At 34.6% G+C, this 19,039-nt stretch overlaps 1 protein-coding gene across 1 annotated transcript; it reads right to left on the bottom strand.

Annotated features, from left to right (window-relative positions):
- Positions 1 to 659: 659 nt before the first annotated feature.
- Positions 660 to 15,989, bottom strand: LOC102911888 (vomeronasal type-2 receptor 116-like). The gene is made up of 6 exons (XM_076565928.1): positions 15,793 to 15,989; positions 7,499 to 7,778; positions 6,330 to 7,136; positions 5,002 to 5,229; positions 3,899 to 4,022; positions 660 to 1,579 (listed from the first exon to the last, which is right to left on the bottom strand). The coding sequence occupies exons 1-6, from the start codon at positions 15,987 to 15,989 to the stop codon at positions 660 to 662; spliced, it is 2,556 nt and encodes an 851-aa protein (XP_076422043.1).
- Between the last annotated feature and the right edge of the window lie 3,050 nt (positions 15,990 to 19,039).

The raw sequence follows: 19,039 nt of genomic DNA, 5'->3' as shown, positions 1-19,039 counted from the left end.
TGCAGGAGTAGGATGTAAAGGGCATGATAAATAAAGAAGTAGGAAAATGAGAAAATTTCCTTTTCTTAACATTATGTTTTTAGTGAAATAGAATAACGTCTGGACTCTCTCCCTATCTTTCCTACAGTCACTGTCACTCTTCACAAGACCTGATTTTCAATGTAAGAGACGCTTAAATTTTATTATTTTTGTTACATATCAATGTATATATGTCATATAAATACAAATACTTGGTCCAAAAATAAATTAATTAATTTATGTAAATTCCTCTTCATCCCATATAAAGTGAATCATCATTTAAATACATGTCTATATACTCTCCACTGTAATGATTTAGTATGGAGTACAACCTTACTCTATAATTTATACTGGAAAAGCTATATTAGATGTTTTTATGTAAAATTCAGACTAATGCATTGCTGTTATCCAACTCAACAACAAGCATAGGTATAAAGAAGGAAACCAGCATTACCGACATAGTAATGTCAGGTCACCAAAGTCCATGAGAACTGAGATCAGGACCATATTTTAAAACTCTGCTTTTGTAGTTTATTTTCTGCTTTTACTCATGAGACAAAGTACATATTTGACCTAAAATTTGAGCATCAAAATGTTAGTGTATTCTTGTTGGGAAGTATGTTCTAATGATAAAGGAAAACTTAATGAATATTTTCAATTTTAAAATGCACATTTCCAAACTTTTGAAAAGTATTTCTCTCAGGTCTTAACAAAATAATGAAGCACTTTGGAGCAAAGATGCAAAGAAGCAGCCCTGCACTGGAGGCCAAGATACAGAACACCTCCACTGCCACCATAGCCTTGCCCTTGGTGCTATGGTATACAGGGAGGAAGGTAACCCAGACACTACAGAACACCAGCATGCTGAATGTCAGGTACTTGGCTTCATTGAATGTGTCAGGCAGATCTCTGGCCAAGAAAGCTACAGTGAAACTTCCCATGGCAATCGAGCCCAAGTATCCAAGAACACAATAGAAGGCAATGATTGACCCTTTGTTACAGACAATCAAAATGTGCTGTCTTTCAACATGTATATCAACATCAACAAATGGTGGGGAAGTTCCCAGCCAGATCCCACATAGAATCAGTTGAATCACAGTACAAATTGGAATGATCAAGTTAGGTCCCCCTGACACCAGCAGCCACCTCATCCTTCTACCTGGAGTTGTAATCTTGAAGGCCAGTACTACTGTAATTGTCTTGGCCAAGACAGTAGAAGCAGCCACAGTGAACGTTATTGCAAATATGGTCTGCTGCATGAAGCATGTGGCCATATTGGGTTGGCCGATGAAGAGCAAGGAGCAGAGAAAGCAAAAGATGAGGGAGATGAGTAGAACATAGCTCAGAGCTCGGTTGTTGGCCTTGACTGTGGGAGTGTCCTTGTGCTTCAAAAAGACACCCAGTACAAAAGCTGTGAGAAGAGAAAAACACAGAGCCAAGCAGGCTAGAGACATTCCCAAGTGGTCTTCATAACCCAGAAATGCCACCACTTTTTTGAGACAGTGATTTCCTTCAGGGTTGGCATACTGATCATCAAGGCACTTCACACACTGATCCATGTCTGGTACAGGAATAAATGTATCATTAGGTTTAATATTTCTTGGTATTTTACAGGACATATTATATCAATGCATTAAAATTTCTTCTGAAATAGCCTTTTTTTCATTTTTATTTTTTGTTTTTTTTCGAGACAGGGTTTCTCTGTGTAGCTTTGGAGCCTGTCCTGCAACTCACTGTGTACCCCAGATTGGCCTTGAACTCACAGAGATATGCCTGCCTCTGCCTCCTGAGTGCTGGGATTAAAGGCTAGCACCACCAATTAGCCTTATTTTCTTGAGGTAGATAGAAAGTTATTTTTTTATTTAAGAATTAATAGCAATAACAAAATCTAATATTTTAATGCACAATTTTGATAGTCTGTCATTTATCATTTACAGCCAAGACATTTTAGTTATTTATCAGAATTAATTAACATGTGACAGAATATTGTTTACACAACAAAACACCTTATTGAGTACAATATAGAAACACATATTTTTCTTAACATTTCAGTAGATTATAAAGTATAAAATCATAAAAGCAGGTTCTTCCATAGATAACTTTTGTCTTTCTATCAGCTGCAAGGCAAGTACTACATACCAGTGGCCTTTTGTAACTGCTTGTGTACTGAAACACAAGGCCACATGAGTAATGTCAGGGAAAGCAGAAGATTCATGAACCATTTACCACATAAAGTCTCTACATGTTAAATGTATCCCATTTATTATTAGGTTTCTTATGAATTTTGGTAATAAACAGAATCTCCCAGTTTACTAATTTCTGTAAGTTTGGACCATAATAGAAAAATATTTATTGAGAACACAACACAAATGGGACACTTTCCATATTTTTAAATTGAACAATTTTATTCATTTATTTTACTTCCAGACCACATTTTCCCTTCCCTTGTCTATTCCCATTTATTTCCCACAGCTCTCCTCTGCATCCCAATCCATGTCTCCTCTGTTTCTCTTCAGGAAGGGGCATGCCTTCCAGAGGTACCAAAGAAGCCTGGCATATCAAGATGAGGTAGAACTAGACCCCGCCCCTAAGAACATAGATAAGGTACACAATAAAGGATAGAAGGAAGAGCTCTCATTTACCCATATCATGTAATTTATTACATCATATTTTTCAACTGCATTCAATTAAATGGATCAACAGAGCAAACTTAATGTAACAATATTATCCTTATTATGAGTCTTCCATTCATGACTGTATATCATTACCAATTACTTTTATTCTCTCATATTTTAGTATGTAACATTATCCAAACAATTGGACAAAAACATTCATATTCTTTTATTTTTCTAATCATTTTATATTATTGTTTGCTATAAAATATTTTATTTTCATTATTTGAAAATACACATAAGCAGTTACCAATTTAATAAAACCTGGTACATTATTTTTATTTTCAATTACTCTAAAGTTAATATATGTAAAACATAGTTTTCATCAATTTATTTTCTACTTAGTATTCCATGAAACTTTTTCCCATTATTTACTTGGTCCTTTACCATATATGTTTAATATTTTAGTAGAATTATTTGTATGTAAAGTCTGCATGAATCTCCATGCTAATGATGTTTAAATTATTTAGAACAATTTATATTCTCTTCTGCAGATTAAATAAAGCAGCAATTTTATATTTAAGGTTTATGTTACTACTTACTCCCAAAGCAATTAATTCCTTTTTTCAGTTACCTGCTGTGGTACTTAAAACATCACTATTAAATGTTTCCTGGGTACCTTGTCACTAAAAAGATATCCCCACCTATTCAGTCTGAAAAGTTTGCATGCATACTTGTTTCCATTATTGAAATATTAAAATAAATGTTTCAATTTTGAATTCTATATGTTGTCTAAAATTTCACCTGTGGACGAGTCTACAAATGAAAATACAACCAAACAACTGACAGCATTATCTACACAGGACGTATGAGAAAATGCATGTCTCTTAATCAGGAAGCATCATTCATGATCATCTACAAATTATCACAAATCTCACATATGCTATGTAAATAAGAATGTGCAGATCCCAAGTCTTGGGAATGAAGAAAAAATTAGATATATTATGAAGGACTATTTTCCTGGCTAAGATAAATGCTATAGTGATATTTAGTACTCTAAATCAGTTTCCAAATGAAACTACTATGTAAATAGGTGCTGGAGTAATGATTCAAGTATGTGTCTCAGGACACGGGTTGTGATGCTCAAAGGCAGAATTGTTGCTCATTTGACTACATGATGAATTTTATCTTTTCAATTCCCAGAAGCTGTCATTTGGACAACAGAAATTAACTAGTCTAATGAATCTGTTGGTATGTAGTATATTTACCTGATATATTGGAAATCTCATTCTCTGGGCAAGGGATGCAATCAAAACAGCAGACAGCCTTTCCCTGCTGAGGGGATTTTCTAAATCCTGGACTGCAGGGCACACTGCATATTGAGGATGGAATCTGAGAAAGAAAACAAATGGAATATATTGAAAAAGTCTTATCTACTTGGGAATAGTGATAGAAATTTAGAACATGGTACTATTGAAATACACCATTTTATAAATTTGCAAATAAATAAAAAAGCAACATTCATTTTGTGTTGTAGTTATAAATTGTAGATGTATTATGATTTATATAATGATAAATTAATCATTTTTATCTATCTGTTTTTATTTAATCATTATTTATCTATCTGTGGCATACATAGACATATAGACATATTTGTATGTAGCTACGATGTTGGAAGACATTGCTGTCTGGTAAATATCAAAGCCTCTCCATGGCCTGGCAGCTTATCTCAGTAGCTCTATAACATGGGGCTCCCTTCCCCGAGAAGAATTTCCTGCCCCTACCCCAGCCATTATTTGGAGAATGTACCTGAGCCTGTGGGACTAAAAAGCTGTCTCTAAACCAGATGCCTGTCTCTAAAGCAGATGCTGATTCATCTTTGTTTTGAACTTTGGCACAGATTCTTTCTAGAAGATTTGTGCTAGGAGTTCTGCTATAGAACACTCCTGCCACATATGAAGCCTTGTGATGACAGTTTGCCACTTAATGCAAATTATCATTTGTCCCCACTCTCCTCAGTCTTATATTTCCTTATATTCTAGAAAAAGGTTGAGCTGATTCATCAAAGACTGTCTCCTGAAGAGCTGTCTCTGCTCATGCTCAAGGGCCCTGTACAAAGTTTCTGTCAGAGCTACTGACTGGGCCCTCTCAACTTTGTGGCCCACAAGCCAAGAGGAAAAGAAGACCCCTCACAAATTATGAATATTCATACTACTAAAATAAAATATGTCCTGAAAGAAAAATTTAGAGATGTGAGAAATAAGTTAGTGAATATATTTGAAAATACTCTATCTCAGGAGGGTGATAAAGTCAACCTTGAGATTTTGGTAATTATGTTGCTTGTAGAGTTGTTCAAGTAAGTCCAACAAACCTGACTAAAGTCTATGTTCCACTTTATCATCTCTTCAGATATATACAATTGTTGACCATGTAGCAAATGTTTGGAAAACATTCCTATTTTCACCTTAAGTCCAAGATTAGGCAAAAACTCAGTGCTGTAGTGAATGTCATACTCCACATACTGATTTTCTTTCTGATTCATGTTTACTTGGTCTCCAACAGGGTTTTTAAATTGTATGTTCTTGAGGAAATGGACCATCTGAAACATTTATTATTTTAGGTTCAAGTATGCCTACACATTAGAAAAAATATTTAGAGGTGTAGATTTCCACTAATTATTGTTAATCTGTCTAAAAATGTGACATAATACCAAATACTCATACAGTAGAAAGAAAAATTCAAATAGGGATAATAACATTATTATTATGGAAATACCTCTAGCTAGAGGTATTTCCTGCTTTGCCCACAGTCAGGACAAATATCTCTTAACTGCCGGTCCCACAGCCGCTCAGACCCAACCAAGTAAACACAGAGACTTATATTGCTGACAAACTGTATGGCAATGGCAGGCTTCTTGCTAACTGTTATTATAGCTTAAATTAATCCATTTCCATAAATCTATACCTTGCCATGTGGCTCGTGGCTTACCGGCATCTTCACATGCTGCTTCTCATGGTGGCAGATGGCAGTGACTCCTTCTGCCTTCCTGTTCTTTCTTTTTTCCTCTCTGTTAGTCCTGCCTATACTTCCTGCCTAGCCACTGGCCAATCAGTGTTTTACTTATTGACCAATCAGAGTAATTTGACATACAGACCATCCCACAACAAATACCAACCTCTCACTGATGTTAATTATTTAACACTTGCCCACCTGAATGATATTCCTGGAGAGTAGAGAGATATTACCCATATTATTTCTTCCAAATGTTACCTGATAATTAGCTAAGGAATTGAGGTCGTTAGTATGTTAAAAAAAGTGTTGAAGAATTACTTGCTGTTATTTAGAATCTATTCACTTGATTGCTGACCAATATCTTGATCACTTAAAAGGACATTCAGCTTCTTGTTGGCTTTCAAATTGTGGTGGAAAGAAATACATTAATATTTAAAATATTAAAAACGTGTATATGTGGAAGAAATATTATGGGAAACATTCTTGGCATAGATCATGAACATCTGTCTGTGTCTGTGTTGGCTGGATTGAAGTCTATAAACAATAAATTTCCTATGAAATTCTGTCTAATGTACACAATTGTTGTGTATGATAGAAATGACCATGGAATTCTTGGAGAAAACCTATATTATCTATTATGAAATTATATTTATGGCACTACATTACATTCATTGGAATACATATTACCTGCCAAGAGTCAAACTCCAGTTTTTCAACAGAATACGTTGACAATGTATCTACTTCTTGTAGCAGCATCTCATGGAGTGCATGGGCCACAGAATACACAGTATTGTATAGGACATAACCTGTACCACTCACAGACACTTCAAAATGTTGCTGGAATAACCACTGCATTCGTTTTTCTATTGAGCAATTCTTAAGGTTCATAGAATTAAATGAAGTCAGAGAACAATTAAAATAAATCCAACAAAATTTGGCAAGGGAAATTTTATTACTATACTTGGAAGGATCTGCTGTCTCAATAAATTTTTTTAAACCAGGTAATTCAGAAAAGTGAAGTAAAAAAGTAAATGTCCCATAGAATGAATCAAGAAGTAATCTGCCATTATGTGTTATCATATCCCACTGTAAAGTAGTGACCCAGATCCTCTTAAGGTTTGATAATCTGTAGAGTTTAAGGTTAAGTTGCAGATGAGAGTCTTTGTCTCCATAAATGATAACAACTTTGGCTGATGATGTTGTGATCTCATTATAATAGATATTTGTATTTTTCTGCAATAATATTTTATCTCCCATGATAATATGAACAAAGGCTAAGCACACACTGTTTCTTTGCATCTCTCTTCTTAATTCTGAGAGAAATTCAAGTCCTAGGTCATCATCTGAAATGATGGCTCCAACCCAGTTCCATCTGAAATACACCAGCAAAGACACCATGGACAAAGGCAGAGATGTGTCCTTAGGTGCCATCTGGTAGAGATGTGGAAACTGTTCATGTTTGCTCAGGAGAGGATGAAATGGTCCATAGTAAAGCTGAAAGACAATGAATTGAAGAAGGTAGAATGCATAATGATCAGTCTAAAACCAATTGTACTCATCATAACCTGGAAATATTATGTCATGTGGATTTTCATCTCATTAAATCTTATGTAATTTCTTGTGAATATCTTAAAAGGTACAGATGAGCCAAATCTGCTACTAAAATACTTCAAATTTCTTTTTGCTTTGGGTCTATTTATGCTAAAGTACTGGTATATGTCAATGCTTTCTGAGTATATATGCTTTCAATTCTATGCATCAAAACACACACATACATACTTTTTTCTTTAATCAGCCTTGGTATCTGAAAATCAGCATGAAAGGAGCCAATGTTTCATTAACTCACACATGCTTACCTCTGGTTTATTTGTGATGTACAGGAGTGGTCCAAGCATAGCAGATGATAACCAAATTGGACCTGTAAGTGTGATTAAATATCTTCTCTGATTTATACAGCAGTAGTTAGGAAGAAATTCACCTAATTTTGTGGATAAACTATTCACTCTCCAATCATCCAGGAGGTTACATTCAACTTTAACTAACAGAGAAATGTTGGGTAAAATGTGAGGGTCTTTGTTGATACTTTCAAGAGCAAAATAAAGAGACAAAATCAAGTGGATATTTTTATATGTCAACCTGAAAAGAGAGCAAACAGATCATTAGAGATGGGGCTCTTAACGTAACATTAAATTAAACCATTAGGGTTTTTTTTTAAATCAGGGTTTCTCTGTGTAGTTTTGGTGCCTGTTCTTGAACTCTCTCTGTGGACCAGTCTGGCCTCAAACTCACAGAGATCAGCCTGGCTCTGCCTCACGTGTGCAGGGATTTAATGCGTGTGCCCCCACTGCCCAGCCTTAAACTAACAGTTATCATGAATTTAATGCTTGATTTTTTCCAATTGCTTTGGAGACACAAGACCTGTTACTGTGCTGTTTGAGAACATGAATTTTCTGGGATTAAGTAAGAATTCTTAAAAGTTTTGGAGGTGGATCTCACTCATGTGGGATGCTCTGATTTTGAACTCTCATACAGTTTTATTTCTTTGTCTGTGAGCATGGTGAGAAGAAGGTTTTAGAAGACACTGAATCGGCTCATTCCATTATTATAGAATTATTGTAAATAACATAAATTTAAAATAGGTGGATATTATCTTCTACCCAGATAGTGATAGATTTTTAGAACAAAGCAACTGTTGACAATACCCTGACTTGGTTATGAATATAAAGAATGGATAACAAAATATATCAATCTGTATCACCATCTCTGGGAACCTTTAAATTTGTAAGCAATATTAATAGCATATTTTCTTTTAATTTTTCTCTGTATTTCATGCACCTTTGTCCTTTTCCATTCTATTTGATGCTCTGTAATCTTCAATGATATATTATTGTTTAGAACAATGACCATATATTACAAAGAATAAGCCCTCTTCACATGGGCCCTTACTGTGGGATGTCTTTCTCTATGCTGTGAATATGTATTGCTCTGATTGGTTGAAAAGTAGTCGTTTGACCTATGGCAATTCAGGTTATAGCTAGGTGGAAAATTGAAAAGAGAGACAGGAAGAAGAAAGGCAGAGAGGAAAAGACTACATCCTGCCATCCAGGGAGCAACATGAAATCACACAGAGGTAAAGCCACCGAACACATGGTAATATATAGATTAATAGAAATGTGCTGAGTTTAGATAGAAGAATTAGCTTATAAGAAAATTGAGTCACAAGTCATGGCTATACAATTCATAATTAATATAAGCCTCTATGTGTTTAGTTGGGTCTGAGTGACTGAGGCACCAAGTAGGACACAGAAAATCTTCCAGCTACAGCCCTTAGGTTGATGATGAATAACTTAATTTTCATTTGTTCATCTGAACATGCTAGTCTTATTTCTAGATTACTGTTGGTTTGTGCTAATTATCAAAATAATTGTCTTTCTCTAATGTCTTAACTTTTAATCTCCATGCAGATCCTCTGATATCAATAATGTAGAGGGTGAGTGAACTGGCTTACATCAGTAATCATATTGCTGAATACCCTGTCAGCATAGAGCCTTCATCCAGTAACTGATAGAAGCAGATGCAGAGATCCACATCCAAATACCAGGCTGAGCTCCAAGAGTCCAGGCAAAGAGAGAAAAGGGATTCCTTGAGCAAGGGCATCAAGGTCATTATGGGGAAATGTACAGAGACTACTCGTGGGAACTCATGAACTGTGGACCAATAGCTGGGGATCCTCCATGGGACTGGATTAGGCCCCCTGCATAGGCAAGGGAGTTGTGAAGCTTTAACTGCTTAAAGACCCCATCCCTGGTTGTGAGATCAAGATCCAACCCAGGTGCATGTGTGGGCTTTTTCAAGCCCAGTGCCTCCGGTGAGACACTTTACACAGCCTTCGTGCAGGGGAAGGTTTTTGGACCTGCCACAAATGAGTGTACCAGGCTCTGCTGACTCCTCATTGGAGGCCTTGTCTTGGAGGGGTTGAGTTGGGGCCTATGTTGGGACAGAAGGCTGGGGGATGCAAAGAGGTAGGGGAGGGGGATCTGTGGTTGGTATGTAAAATGAATAGAAAATTTCTTTATAAGTAAAAAAATATCATATGTAACAATTTGTTAATAATTTGGTTCATTGTCTGTTTTTCTTTTATTGTTTCAGCTTTTGTTTCCTCTTGTGTATATTCTATTTTTTTATGACAGTGTTCCATATCTGAGTGCACTGGCCTATTCTGTTGCTCTATAGCTAGTAACCAATTGAATGAATAGTATATTTGCCCTAGAATTTATGGTTCTAATGCTTGAATAATTTTACTCTGAAGTTTTCTATTCTTTTCTTTCTTAAAGTTTTCTGTTGGATTCAGAAATAACCAAGCCTGAATTGTTTTTAAGTGCTCTGCCATTTGGGTTGGATTTTACTGATGTATGGGTATTTCCAGTTTTAAATTTGAATTATCTAGTTCAAACAACAAAGTTACTATTCTATGACATTAATATCTAAAATTGCTAAAGTCATTTTTTCCAAATAAAGTTTCAGAATTTATAGTTCTTATTCTTATGGATTCAAGTCATCAATTTCCATGAACTCTTACTTTCTATTCATCTTTCATTTAAAGGTTTCTATATCATATCTTTGACCAATTAGTGATTTACATACTTTTTAAAAAATCATTTTTCAAAGTAACATCGTCATAATTTCCACATTTCCTAATATGATTGATCACCAGTTTTGGATTTTCATTTTAATCTATGGACAATCTGAATATATAACTGAATATTATTTCCCCTTCAATTCATCACATTGCCTTCTTCACCAAAGCATGAATGTGATAAGTTACTGTCAAACTTGAACACTGTTTGTTTTGTAGACCAAAATTTTGTTGCCACCATTTGTTTATAAGCTTAAGGAAATTCCTTTAACCCCAAGATTTCTATTGGTTATCCCTACTGGGATAATCCTCATTTCTTATCTAGTACCATTCCTCAGTGCTTTTTTAGGTATCTCTTGCTTTATTTGAAGTCATGAACTTGCTGATTTATGTAAAGCCTTTATACATATATAACAGAAATAATCTAGACACAAATCTCATACACCACATAAAAATGGTTATAGATTAATAGATTAATGGCATATAGATTAATATTGGCCATTAGTTAATTCTCAAAAGGGAAGAGTCAGTTTTCTTTAAGAGTATGACCCATAGTGGATCATTCATTTTCCAGTGGAAGGACTCATGCAGAAAATTAATCAAAAGCACAAAATATACTTGGTGGCTTAATAAAAAAGAGTGGTGAAGGAGAGGAGCAATTATCATTAAATTACATTATACCAAACTCTTAACCAACTAATAAAAATTGTGCCTTATGCAATTAGCTTCAAATCATGACAGTATTATATGAGTTCACAATTTTGGAGATTTAACTTTACGTTGATGCGTTCAATTGCTATTCCTGGCAGCACTGTGCATCTAGGTTGGAGACAGTGAAGGACAAAGCATTTACATAATGTCTTGAGTAAACAAGAGAAAATAGTAGAAAATAAATTAGGATTTTACAATTCCAATTGAATACCTTATCCCTATATCAAGTGTGCCAAAAACAAAGAGTCAAACTGAAGTTTGGTTCATCAGTATTCAAGAATTTTAGCGACCCTCAAATCAAATCTATAATAATTCTTAATATATAAAGAAATAAAATAGAGTCTCCCAGCTGCGATTGGACCAAGCAAGCCTTATTCCAGTAACACATGGAAGCTGATGCAGAGAGATCCACAATCAAGCACCAGGCCAAGCTCAGGGAGGCCAGTTGAATAGAGGAAGAGTGATTATAAGAGCAAGCACGGTCAAGATCATGATGGGAGAAATCTGCAGAGACTCCTGAACCAATCTCACAGCAAATCATGATCTTTGGACAGTTTTGAAACCTGCAAGGCACTGGACTGGACTCTCTGCATTCCAGAGACACTTGTGTAGCTAGGTATGTGTGAAGGGGCCCTGGCAATGTGATCTGGGTCTATTCCAGGTGAATGAGCTGGCTTTCTGGATCTCATTATCTATAGTCAGACACCTTGTCCACACTTGATGCAGTGGGGAGAGATTTGGTCCTGCCTCAACTGAATGTACCGGGATTAGCTGTCCTTCCTCATGGGAGAAGTTACCCTGTTGGAAGAGGGGATGATGAATAGGGGAGCAAAGTCAGGAGTGGGGGAATAGAGGGTTAGGGAGTGGAGGTATTGGGGAGGAGAGGGAATGGGAGGAGGGGTGAGAAGCAGATCTGTGATTAGTATGTAAAATGAATAATTTTTTTAAAAATACATACAATATGCAACCTTTCTGTCATCAATCAATCCAGTCACAAGTTCTAGTGAATTACTGAATCTACAATGGAAAAAGCCTCTGATTAGTCACAGATATTCTGATTATGTGTGTCATCAAAGGAGTTGGAATATGGGAAATCTAATTTATTATATTCTACACCAAAAAGGCTGATTATACTCTGAAGTATCTATTCAGACCAGTCAAAAAATAATCATTTTTAGTGATTGCATTTTGAAAATTGTGCTGTATAACATGAATGAAAATATTTTCTTAATTAAAAAAAAGAAAAAACCAAAACAAACAAACCAAAAGTGATTAACTCTAAAACTCTTCCAGAGACAACATGAAGTACAAAATCCAGTAAAGCACATAACTTCATTGTTACTGGCATTAGAAAAAGTTTTGAGACATTTGGTAATTTTGAGATGTCTTTGGCCAAGTCATGAGTAAACATGTAACTGAAGAAAAATGGCTGGTGGATTTCAAAATAAAACAAGGGGGCTTTACTGAAGATGATGAATGTGTGACCTTCTCTGAGGTTTTTTGGTATTTTTTTCTAAAATCTGATGTGTAAAAATTTATATCCTGTTAAAACAAGTTTTTGATATTATTTTTTCAACCACTTTTTTCTTGTTTGAGAATTTCATGCACTTGCATAGTATGTTTGTCTGTACCTTTAACTCACATTCCTTTCAAGTTTGAATTTGCCACCTATCATTGTTTGAAATTAACTACTGTCTCAATATAATAATAAAGTTAAATTAAAACTTGAAAAAAAAGAAAACTGTGGATGCCTATATTTGTGTGGTATATTGAAGCAATTCTTCAATTCAAGTTTAAAATGAACTCAGCAAATATTTCATTTTAATACTCTAATTTGTCACAATATCAATTACTAATGTTCTACAAGGCCCATGAAAAGAAGCAATGACTAGGGTTGTCACATATTGACATATGCTACAGTCAAACATGATTACTAAAAACAAATGAACATTTCTTCTGGGATCCAATAAAAATCAAAATCAAATGATATTTACCTGATTTGTAAGCTCTCATTGAATTAAAAGATGTAAAATAAAACAGAGAGGATGTTAGAGAGTGTTTCTTTCAGTGTTAGATTACAAAACTGAGGGATAAACACACCAATTTCAAAGCTATTTTAGCAAATTATAAATGCTAAAAGTTTGAAGTTGCTAATGAACAAAGAGGGTGAAAATTTTTAAATTAAGTTCATAGGATATAGGGTTAGCTGAAGATAATATAAAAATCATAAAAATATGATTAATAAGTATTTAAGCAAAATGCTTATTCATAACACAAAAAATTTAACCTAGATAAACATTTGAAATCTATATGAATATATATGGTATATATTTGTATGATGTGTATATATGTATATATTTATACATATATACTATAAATTACCTGTATTATGCATGTGTTTTGGCAATGAATAGTTTATTTGCTTTACTATAAAATTAGATCTCAATTCAACTTGACAAAGGAACATGTAGGGAACTTTTGCTCAATTTTTAAATTTTTACAACATCATTTTCTTTATCAACTATTATGTTCTTTTTAATGATACAACATATAAACCGAGATAACGCATGTTTAGAAACATTCTTCTATGACGTTTTATGTAATGAATATATGCTTAAAAGAGTATCAGATAATTCAATGCCTTTTTTGAGCAAATGTTTATTTACATGTAGAAAATCATGAATAGCATCAGTACCATTTAGCAACTTTTGTATCTTGGTTGCTTTTATGCCTACGTTATCCATTTCTTGCCTTAACGAATATTCCAGTAATCTTATCTAGAGAGATTATGTCATTGAGGAGTGTTTAGCCATAAACTGATGAGATTTTAGAATCAATAAAAAGGGAAATTGCAAGTTCTCTCATCTCTACTTCCAAGAAGACAGTTTCTCTCCAACTTCAAGAACTCTAGTGACTGGTAGAGATAAAACAAAACTGTGCCTAACTTGAGTGAAGATTTTCTCATTCATGCTCTAATGAACCTCCTCTTAGAGATTTTTAAAATTTGTTTGGTATTTTGGGCTCTGAGTCATCACTCTCATGCTCCCTTTCACTGTGAAAATTGCTTTGTCAATGTAAAAAATATGTGATGTCACTTGAAGTCATTCCTCATTGTCCTTCATAGCTATGGTTATGTTTTACACTGAGACCAGTTTTATTCCTGTTCTTCATTATTTCCTTAATCTTCTTGAAAATTTCTCTCCTCTGTTCCATGATCCCAAACATCATCCTCTGCTATGAATTGCATTCACCTGTATGTTACTAATAAATGAATACAACTTTTGTCTCAAATATTAAAACTTCATTGTGGTATTCCACACAGAGAGTACAATGCCCAAATTGTACATGTTTATTACCATATATTTAGATTGTTACCTGTGACAATTTGCTTAGCATGCCAAAGGAGACATTGCTACAATTATCCAAACCAACTATCAAATCCAGTACACATCACCAATCCAGCTAAATTATGATCAAATTTAAAAATCTACAGTATGCTGTACATATTCCCACAACATATGAACACACTCTTTATAACTGGGAAAAAAGGAAAAGAGAAACAAATATGGAATAAGTGTCAGAGATTAAAGTTATGGATCAGAGAACCAAGACATGAAAATATAAAATAAATATTAAGAGTAGTGTCCATATTTGTGTTTAGTAGATTTCTTTCAAATTGTGGCATGTGCTACAGATAGCAACTTTCATTCTACCACTGAACAAGGGAAATATAAAGTCAATATTTACAATGACATACTATAGTTGAGTTTTTCTTTGGGTTGCCAGATTAAAAAAAAAAATGATAGGGAGACGTGTTAAGTATAAACGTTCAGCCTTAACTTAGGCTTGTTTCTAACTTGCTCTTATAATTTTAACACATTTCTGTTAACTTACTTTCTGCCTTGTGGCTTTATAACCGTATTTCTGTAGTGCCCATCTTGCTTGCTCTGCATTTCCTGGCATCTCTGCCTTCTTATTTCCAGCATCCTGCCTACCCAAAAATTGTGCCCAGACATATTGAATATTCTGCTTTTTATTAAACCAGAGTGACATGTCTTGACAACATACTGTCTTTATCAAGTACACAAACTGTCTCCTGAATTTGTATAAATGGCTGTTATACATGAACAACATAGAATTTAAAAGAAAAATCACTACTGACATTAGCAATAAAAAGAAATCTGGTTATACATGTTCCCCACTGAAACAAAATTTAATGCAAAGAATAAAATTACCACACTGAATGATCTTTATGTTTTTATGCTTGATTTCAGCCACAGGAGTCATACAGCACAGCAGTTTTGAAATGATAACATAAACAACATTTGAATAAAAATGAACTATTCTTTTAAGATATGTACCCATGAAGCATTTAAGAAATACCAAATTGGCCAATCCCTTGTGACGGAAAAACACTAGCACAACACTTATTGAAAATTTTACTTAGCCTCAAAGAAATGGACTCATGGCAGTAACTTGGATTATGTTTTTGGAAATATCACTTGGCAACATACAGTAGGAATTGCCAATATAAAGGAAATCTCTCCAAAGGAAATATAGACAGTGTGTATCATTCAGCTTATAGCCTGAAAAATCTGACTCTAAAAAGATGAATCAGATAACCATTAAATCACCTGAAATATGGCAATAATCAGCATAAAAAATAAATTTTGGTCATGTACTAGATAGGGAGGTAGGGCAAAACAGACAGAAAACTTGGAGAATGATGTTTTGACCATACTTGGGCCTTCTAAGTGTTTACATTGATGATCAATCAAAAACAGATAAATGAAAGGCACTTACTTCTTATCTAGATTCCTGGTTAAATATTCGTTCTTGATGTGACCATGCTTTGTGTAAATAGAAAAAATACAATCTGTGTCTTTATCTTCACCCCAGGTATGTGGATCTTTAAATCTCAGAAAGCACCTGGGATCCATCAAACTGCAGAAAAGGAAGGAAAGCCTGACGACCAAGAAGAAAAGCTTCAAATAGAACATCTTTATAATGTCACCAAGACTGGAACCTAGATAAAAGTGTAAATAAGCAGAGTTTCACAAAAAACCACGATTTAAATGTGCCTGTACACACACGTGTCTCTTTTTTCTGCTCTAGTACTCAGAAGTGTATTTTTATTTCCTAATATAATTTTTCTCAGCTTATTATTCTCTGGAGAACTCTGAAACATACTCAGCTTCAGGGTCTGCATCTGAGTTATTATGCTCAGGTGCAAGAAAATTTCAGTAATTCTATTTAAGTAATTATCTTCATTTTCACATTCATGTGATTCCCTCCACATCAGTAGACATGAAGGCTCCAGGCTAGATTTGTCCTGAGATATCTATGTAACCACCCTAATCCACATGATCTCTTTTCTTATCAACATGTCAAATATTTGAAGCATATTGCATTAGAAATTCCAAACCAAGTATGATATGGAACTCATTCTAGTGAGAGTTAACTGTAGACAAGCAGGCATTACATCTATGCATGTTTATGAGATGGTATGCTTTATCCACTATTTGGTTTCCTGATGTCTACACAGCATGCAATTTAATACACACACACACACACACACACACACACACACACACACACACACAGACACACACTAAGTGGCCACAGGCAACACAAAATCTCCCACAGTTGCAGAGTTAAGAGAACCAATAATCATCATGAAATCATAAATTTCAAATAGTATCTCAATATATATGCAGAAAGTAAACAACTTTTTTATAGTTCTATTAATTATCTGAGCCTCAGTTCCAATTAATTGATATCCCATGATCATACACTTCTATATCTACAATATTGGTTATTCACATTATTTTTTTTGAATAGTCTAGTACCCATAACTTCCTACATATTTTAATGACTTCTATGTGAATAAAACAGTACAGATCTTGGTTTCTTTTCTTTTCCATATTTGTTTGGTGAGTTGGTATTTTTATTTTTATTGAAAATAACCCTTTTCTCACAAAATATATCCTGATATAGTTTCCCCACCATCTACTCCTCAATTTTTCCCCCTACCCTTGTAACCAGATATTTCCTGTTTCTGTTTCTCATTAGAAAACAAACAGTCTTTAAGGGCTTATAATATAAGAAAATGTAACTTAATATATTCAAACTGACCAACACACAGAAATTAAATAAAATGTATAAATGGAATAAAAATAGCCCAAGGGAAGGGAAATGAATCAGATGTTCTGTTGTGTAATACATAGAATTTTATAAATACAAATCTTATATATACAAAGGAAATGTACCATAAATATATGGAAAATAAATAAATAATTACTATAAAAGACAAAAAGAAAATGACAAACTTTCAAAAATTGTAAAGTCCTGACATGACATTATGAGACAAGGAATTTCCAAGGATGACATGGAGTCTGGTTTCTGCTAGCCATCTACTGCTGTGCATGCAGACAAACCTTAAAAGTAGTTAGTTTGCCCAGTGATATTCACTTGGAAGCAGTTAACCAATTAAAGATTGCTTTTGGCTTAGGAATGGGGGCATGTGTCTACATCTTCTTTCATCTCTAGGTCCCTATTTGGTGGAGACTTATCAAAAAACCATGCATGCTTTGTCAGTGAGTGCATATGTTCATCAATCAAGTTGAAATACAGGTTCTTGATTTCTTAGTGTCCTTCATCCTCTCTAGCTTTTATACTTTCTGAGAGGAGGCCTTTGATAGTTAATACATTTAGGACCAAGTGTTTCAATGTTTCTCACTGTCTGCTAATGTTTTGCTTTGGGAGTCTGTATGAGTTACAATCAACTGCAGGAGGAAGTTTCTCTGATGATGGCTGAGAAAGGCATTGAACTTTGAGGATGGCAGATTGCCATTCAGAATCTTTATTAATATAGATTTTGGAACAGTGGCATTTGACTCTACCCTAGGTCCCTGGGCTATGTAGTTTAAGGTTCTTGGTCAAGCAAGCAGTGTTGAGTATGATTTCTATCTAGTGGAGTTGCTTCAGTCAAATTGGTATTGGTGTGTTCCTACCAAAACATTTGTTCTACACATTGAACTAGCATTCAGTATAGGCAGAATAACAGTGTACATTAAAGAGGTTGAGGCTGTGTTGTTGTTTATGTTTCTACTTTGATGGAGTATAGAATACTTTCCTGTACTGAAGATTCTAGCATATCACAGTGAATGTTCCATGTAGACACCAGCTTTACATCTTCATTTTCTGTGAGTTGTGTAGGTGATGTCTTCAGCAATGGGACTTTGCAATGATTGTGTTAAGAACACCACTTGATGACAGACTGGTTTGTTTTGGGTTTTCTGTGGGACCTCGTTGTTTAATGCTTCAATTAAATGTAACCTAATTCTGGGACTGGAAGCTTCATTAGTGAACGAATTATGTCCATTTGGGGCTCTTTCTCCTTTATTGGTTGATATCATTTATATCACCTTCATGGATGTGTCTGTTAGGAAGCTCCTATTTTATTAGATTTCGATATAGCACTCAAATGGCCTCAAGTTTATTTTTTTCCCTTCCTATTCCCATACTCAGACCCTTCTTGCCATTTGATAGTCCCATTCCAGCCTCTTCCCCATCCATCTGTACCTAGCTATTCTCTATCAATGTCCTAGGAAAATATATCTGGCCTTCCTAGTCCTTTATTTTGTACTTGGCCTCAATATGTCTGTGGATTCTAGCTTGCTTGTCATTGACTCAAAAGCTAACATGTGCATATAAGCCAATACCTATCATATTTATCTCCTGTATCTGGGCTACCTACTGAAATGATGTACCAGTAAATTTTATAATGTTTTTATTTAAATGGCTGGATAATAGTACATTGTATAAATGTACTGCATTTTATTTATCCAAGTATTTGTTGAGAGACATCTAGGTTATTTCCAATTTCTGCTTATTATGAATAGGGCAACAGTGAGATTAGGTGAGCCAGTTTCACGATGTGGTACGATGAAGCAAACTTTGGACATAATCTCAAAAATGTTATAGCTGGATTTTAAAGTAGACCAATTCCCAACTTCCAGAGGAACTACTAAAGTGATTTCTCTAGTGC

Source organism: Peromyscus maniculatus, chromosome 1 (assembly GCF_049852395.1).
Source record: "Peromyscus maniculatus bairdii isolate BWxNUB_F1_BW_parent chromosome 1, HU_Pman_BW_mat_3.1, whole genome shotgun sequence".
In the NCBI taxonomy this organism is placed as follows: Eukaryota; Metazoa; Chordata; class Mammalia; order Rodentia; family Cricetidae; genus Peromyscus; species Peromyscus maniculatus.
The sequence above is the reverse complement of the archived record's forward strand: the minus strand, read 5'-3'. Positions and strand labels throughout refer to the sequence as shown.

Coding starts and splice junctions, on each gene's coding strand:
- LOC102911888 (XM_076565928.1), bottom strand. CDS start 15,989: ATGTTCTATTTGAAGCTTTTCTTCTTGGTCGTCAGGCTTTCCTTCCTT. Junction 7,137..7,498: donor ACATCACAAATAAACCAGAG/GTAAGCATGTGT, acceptor ATTGTCTTTCAG/CTTTACTATGGACCATTTCA. Junction 1,580..3,898: donor TGAGATTTCCAATATATCAG/GTAAATATACTA, acceptor TTCCTGTACCAG/ACATGGATCAGTGTGTGAAG.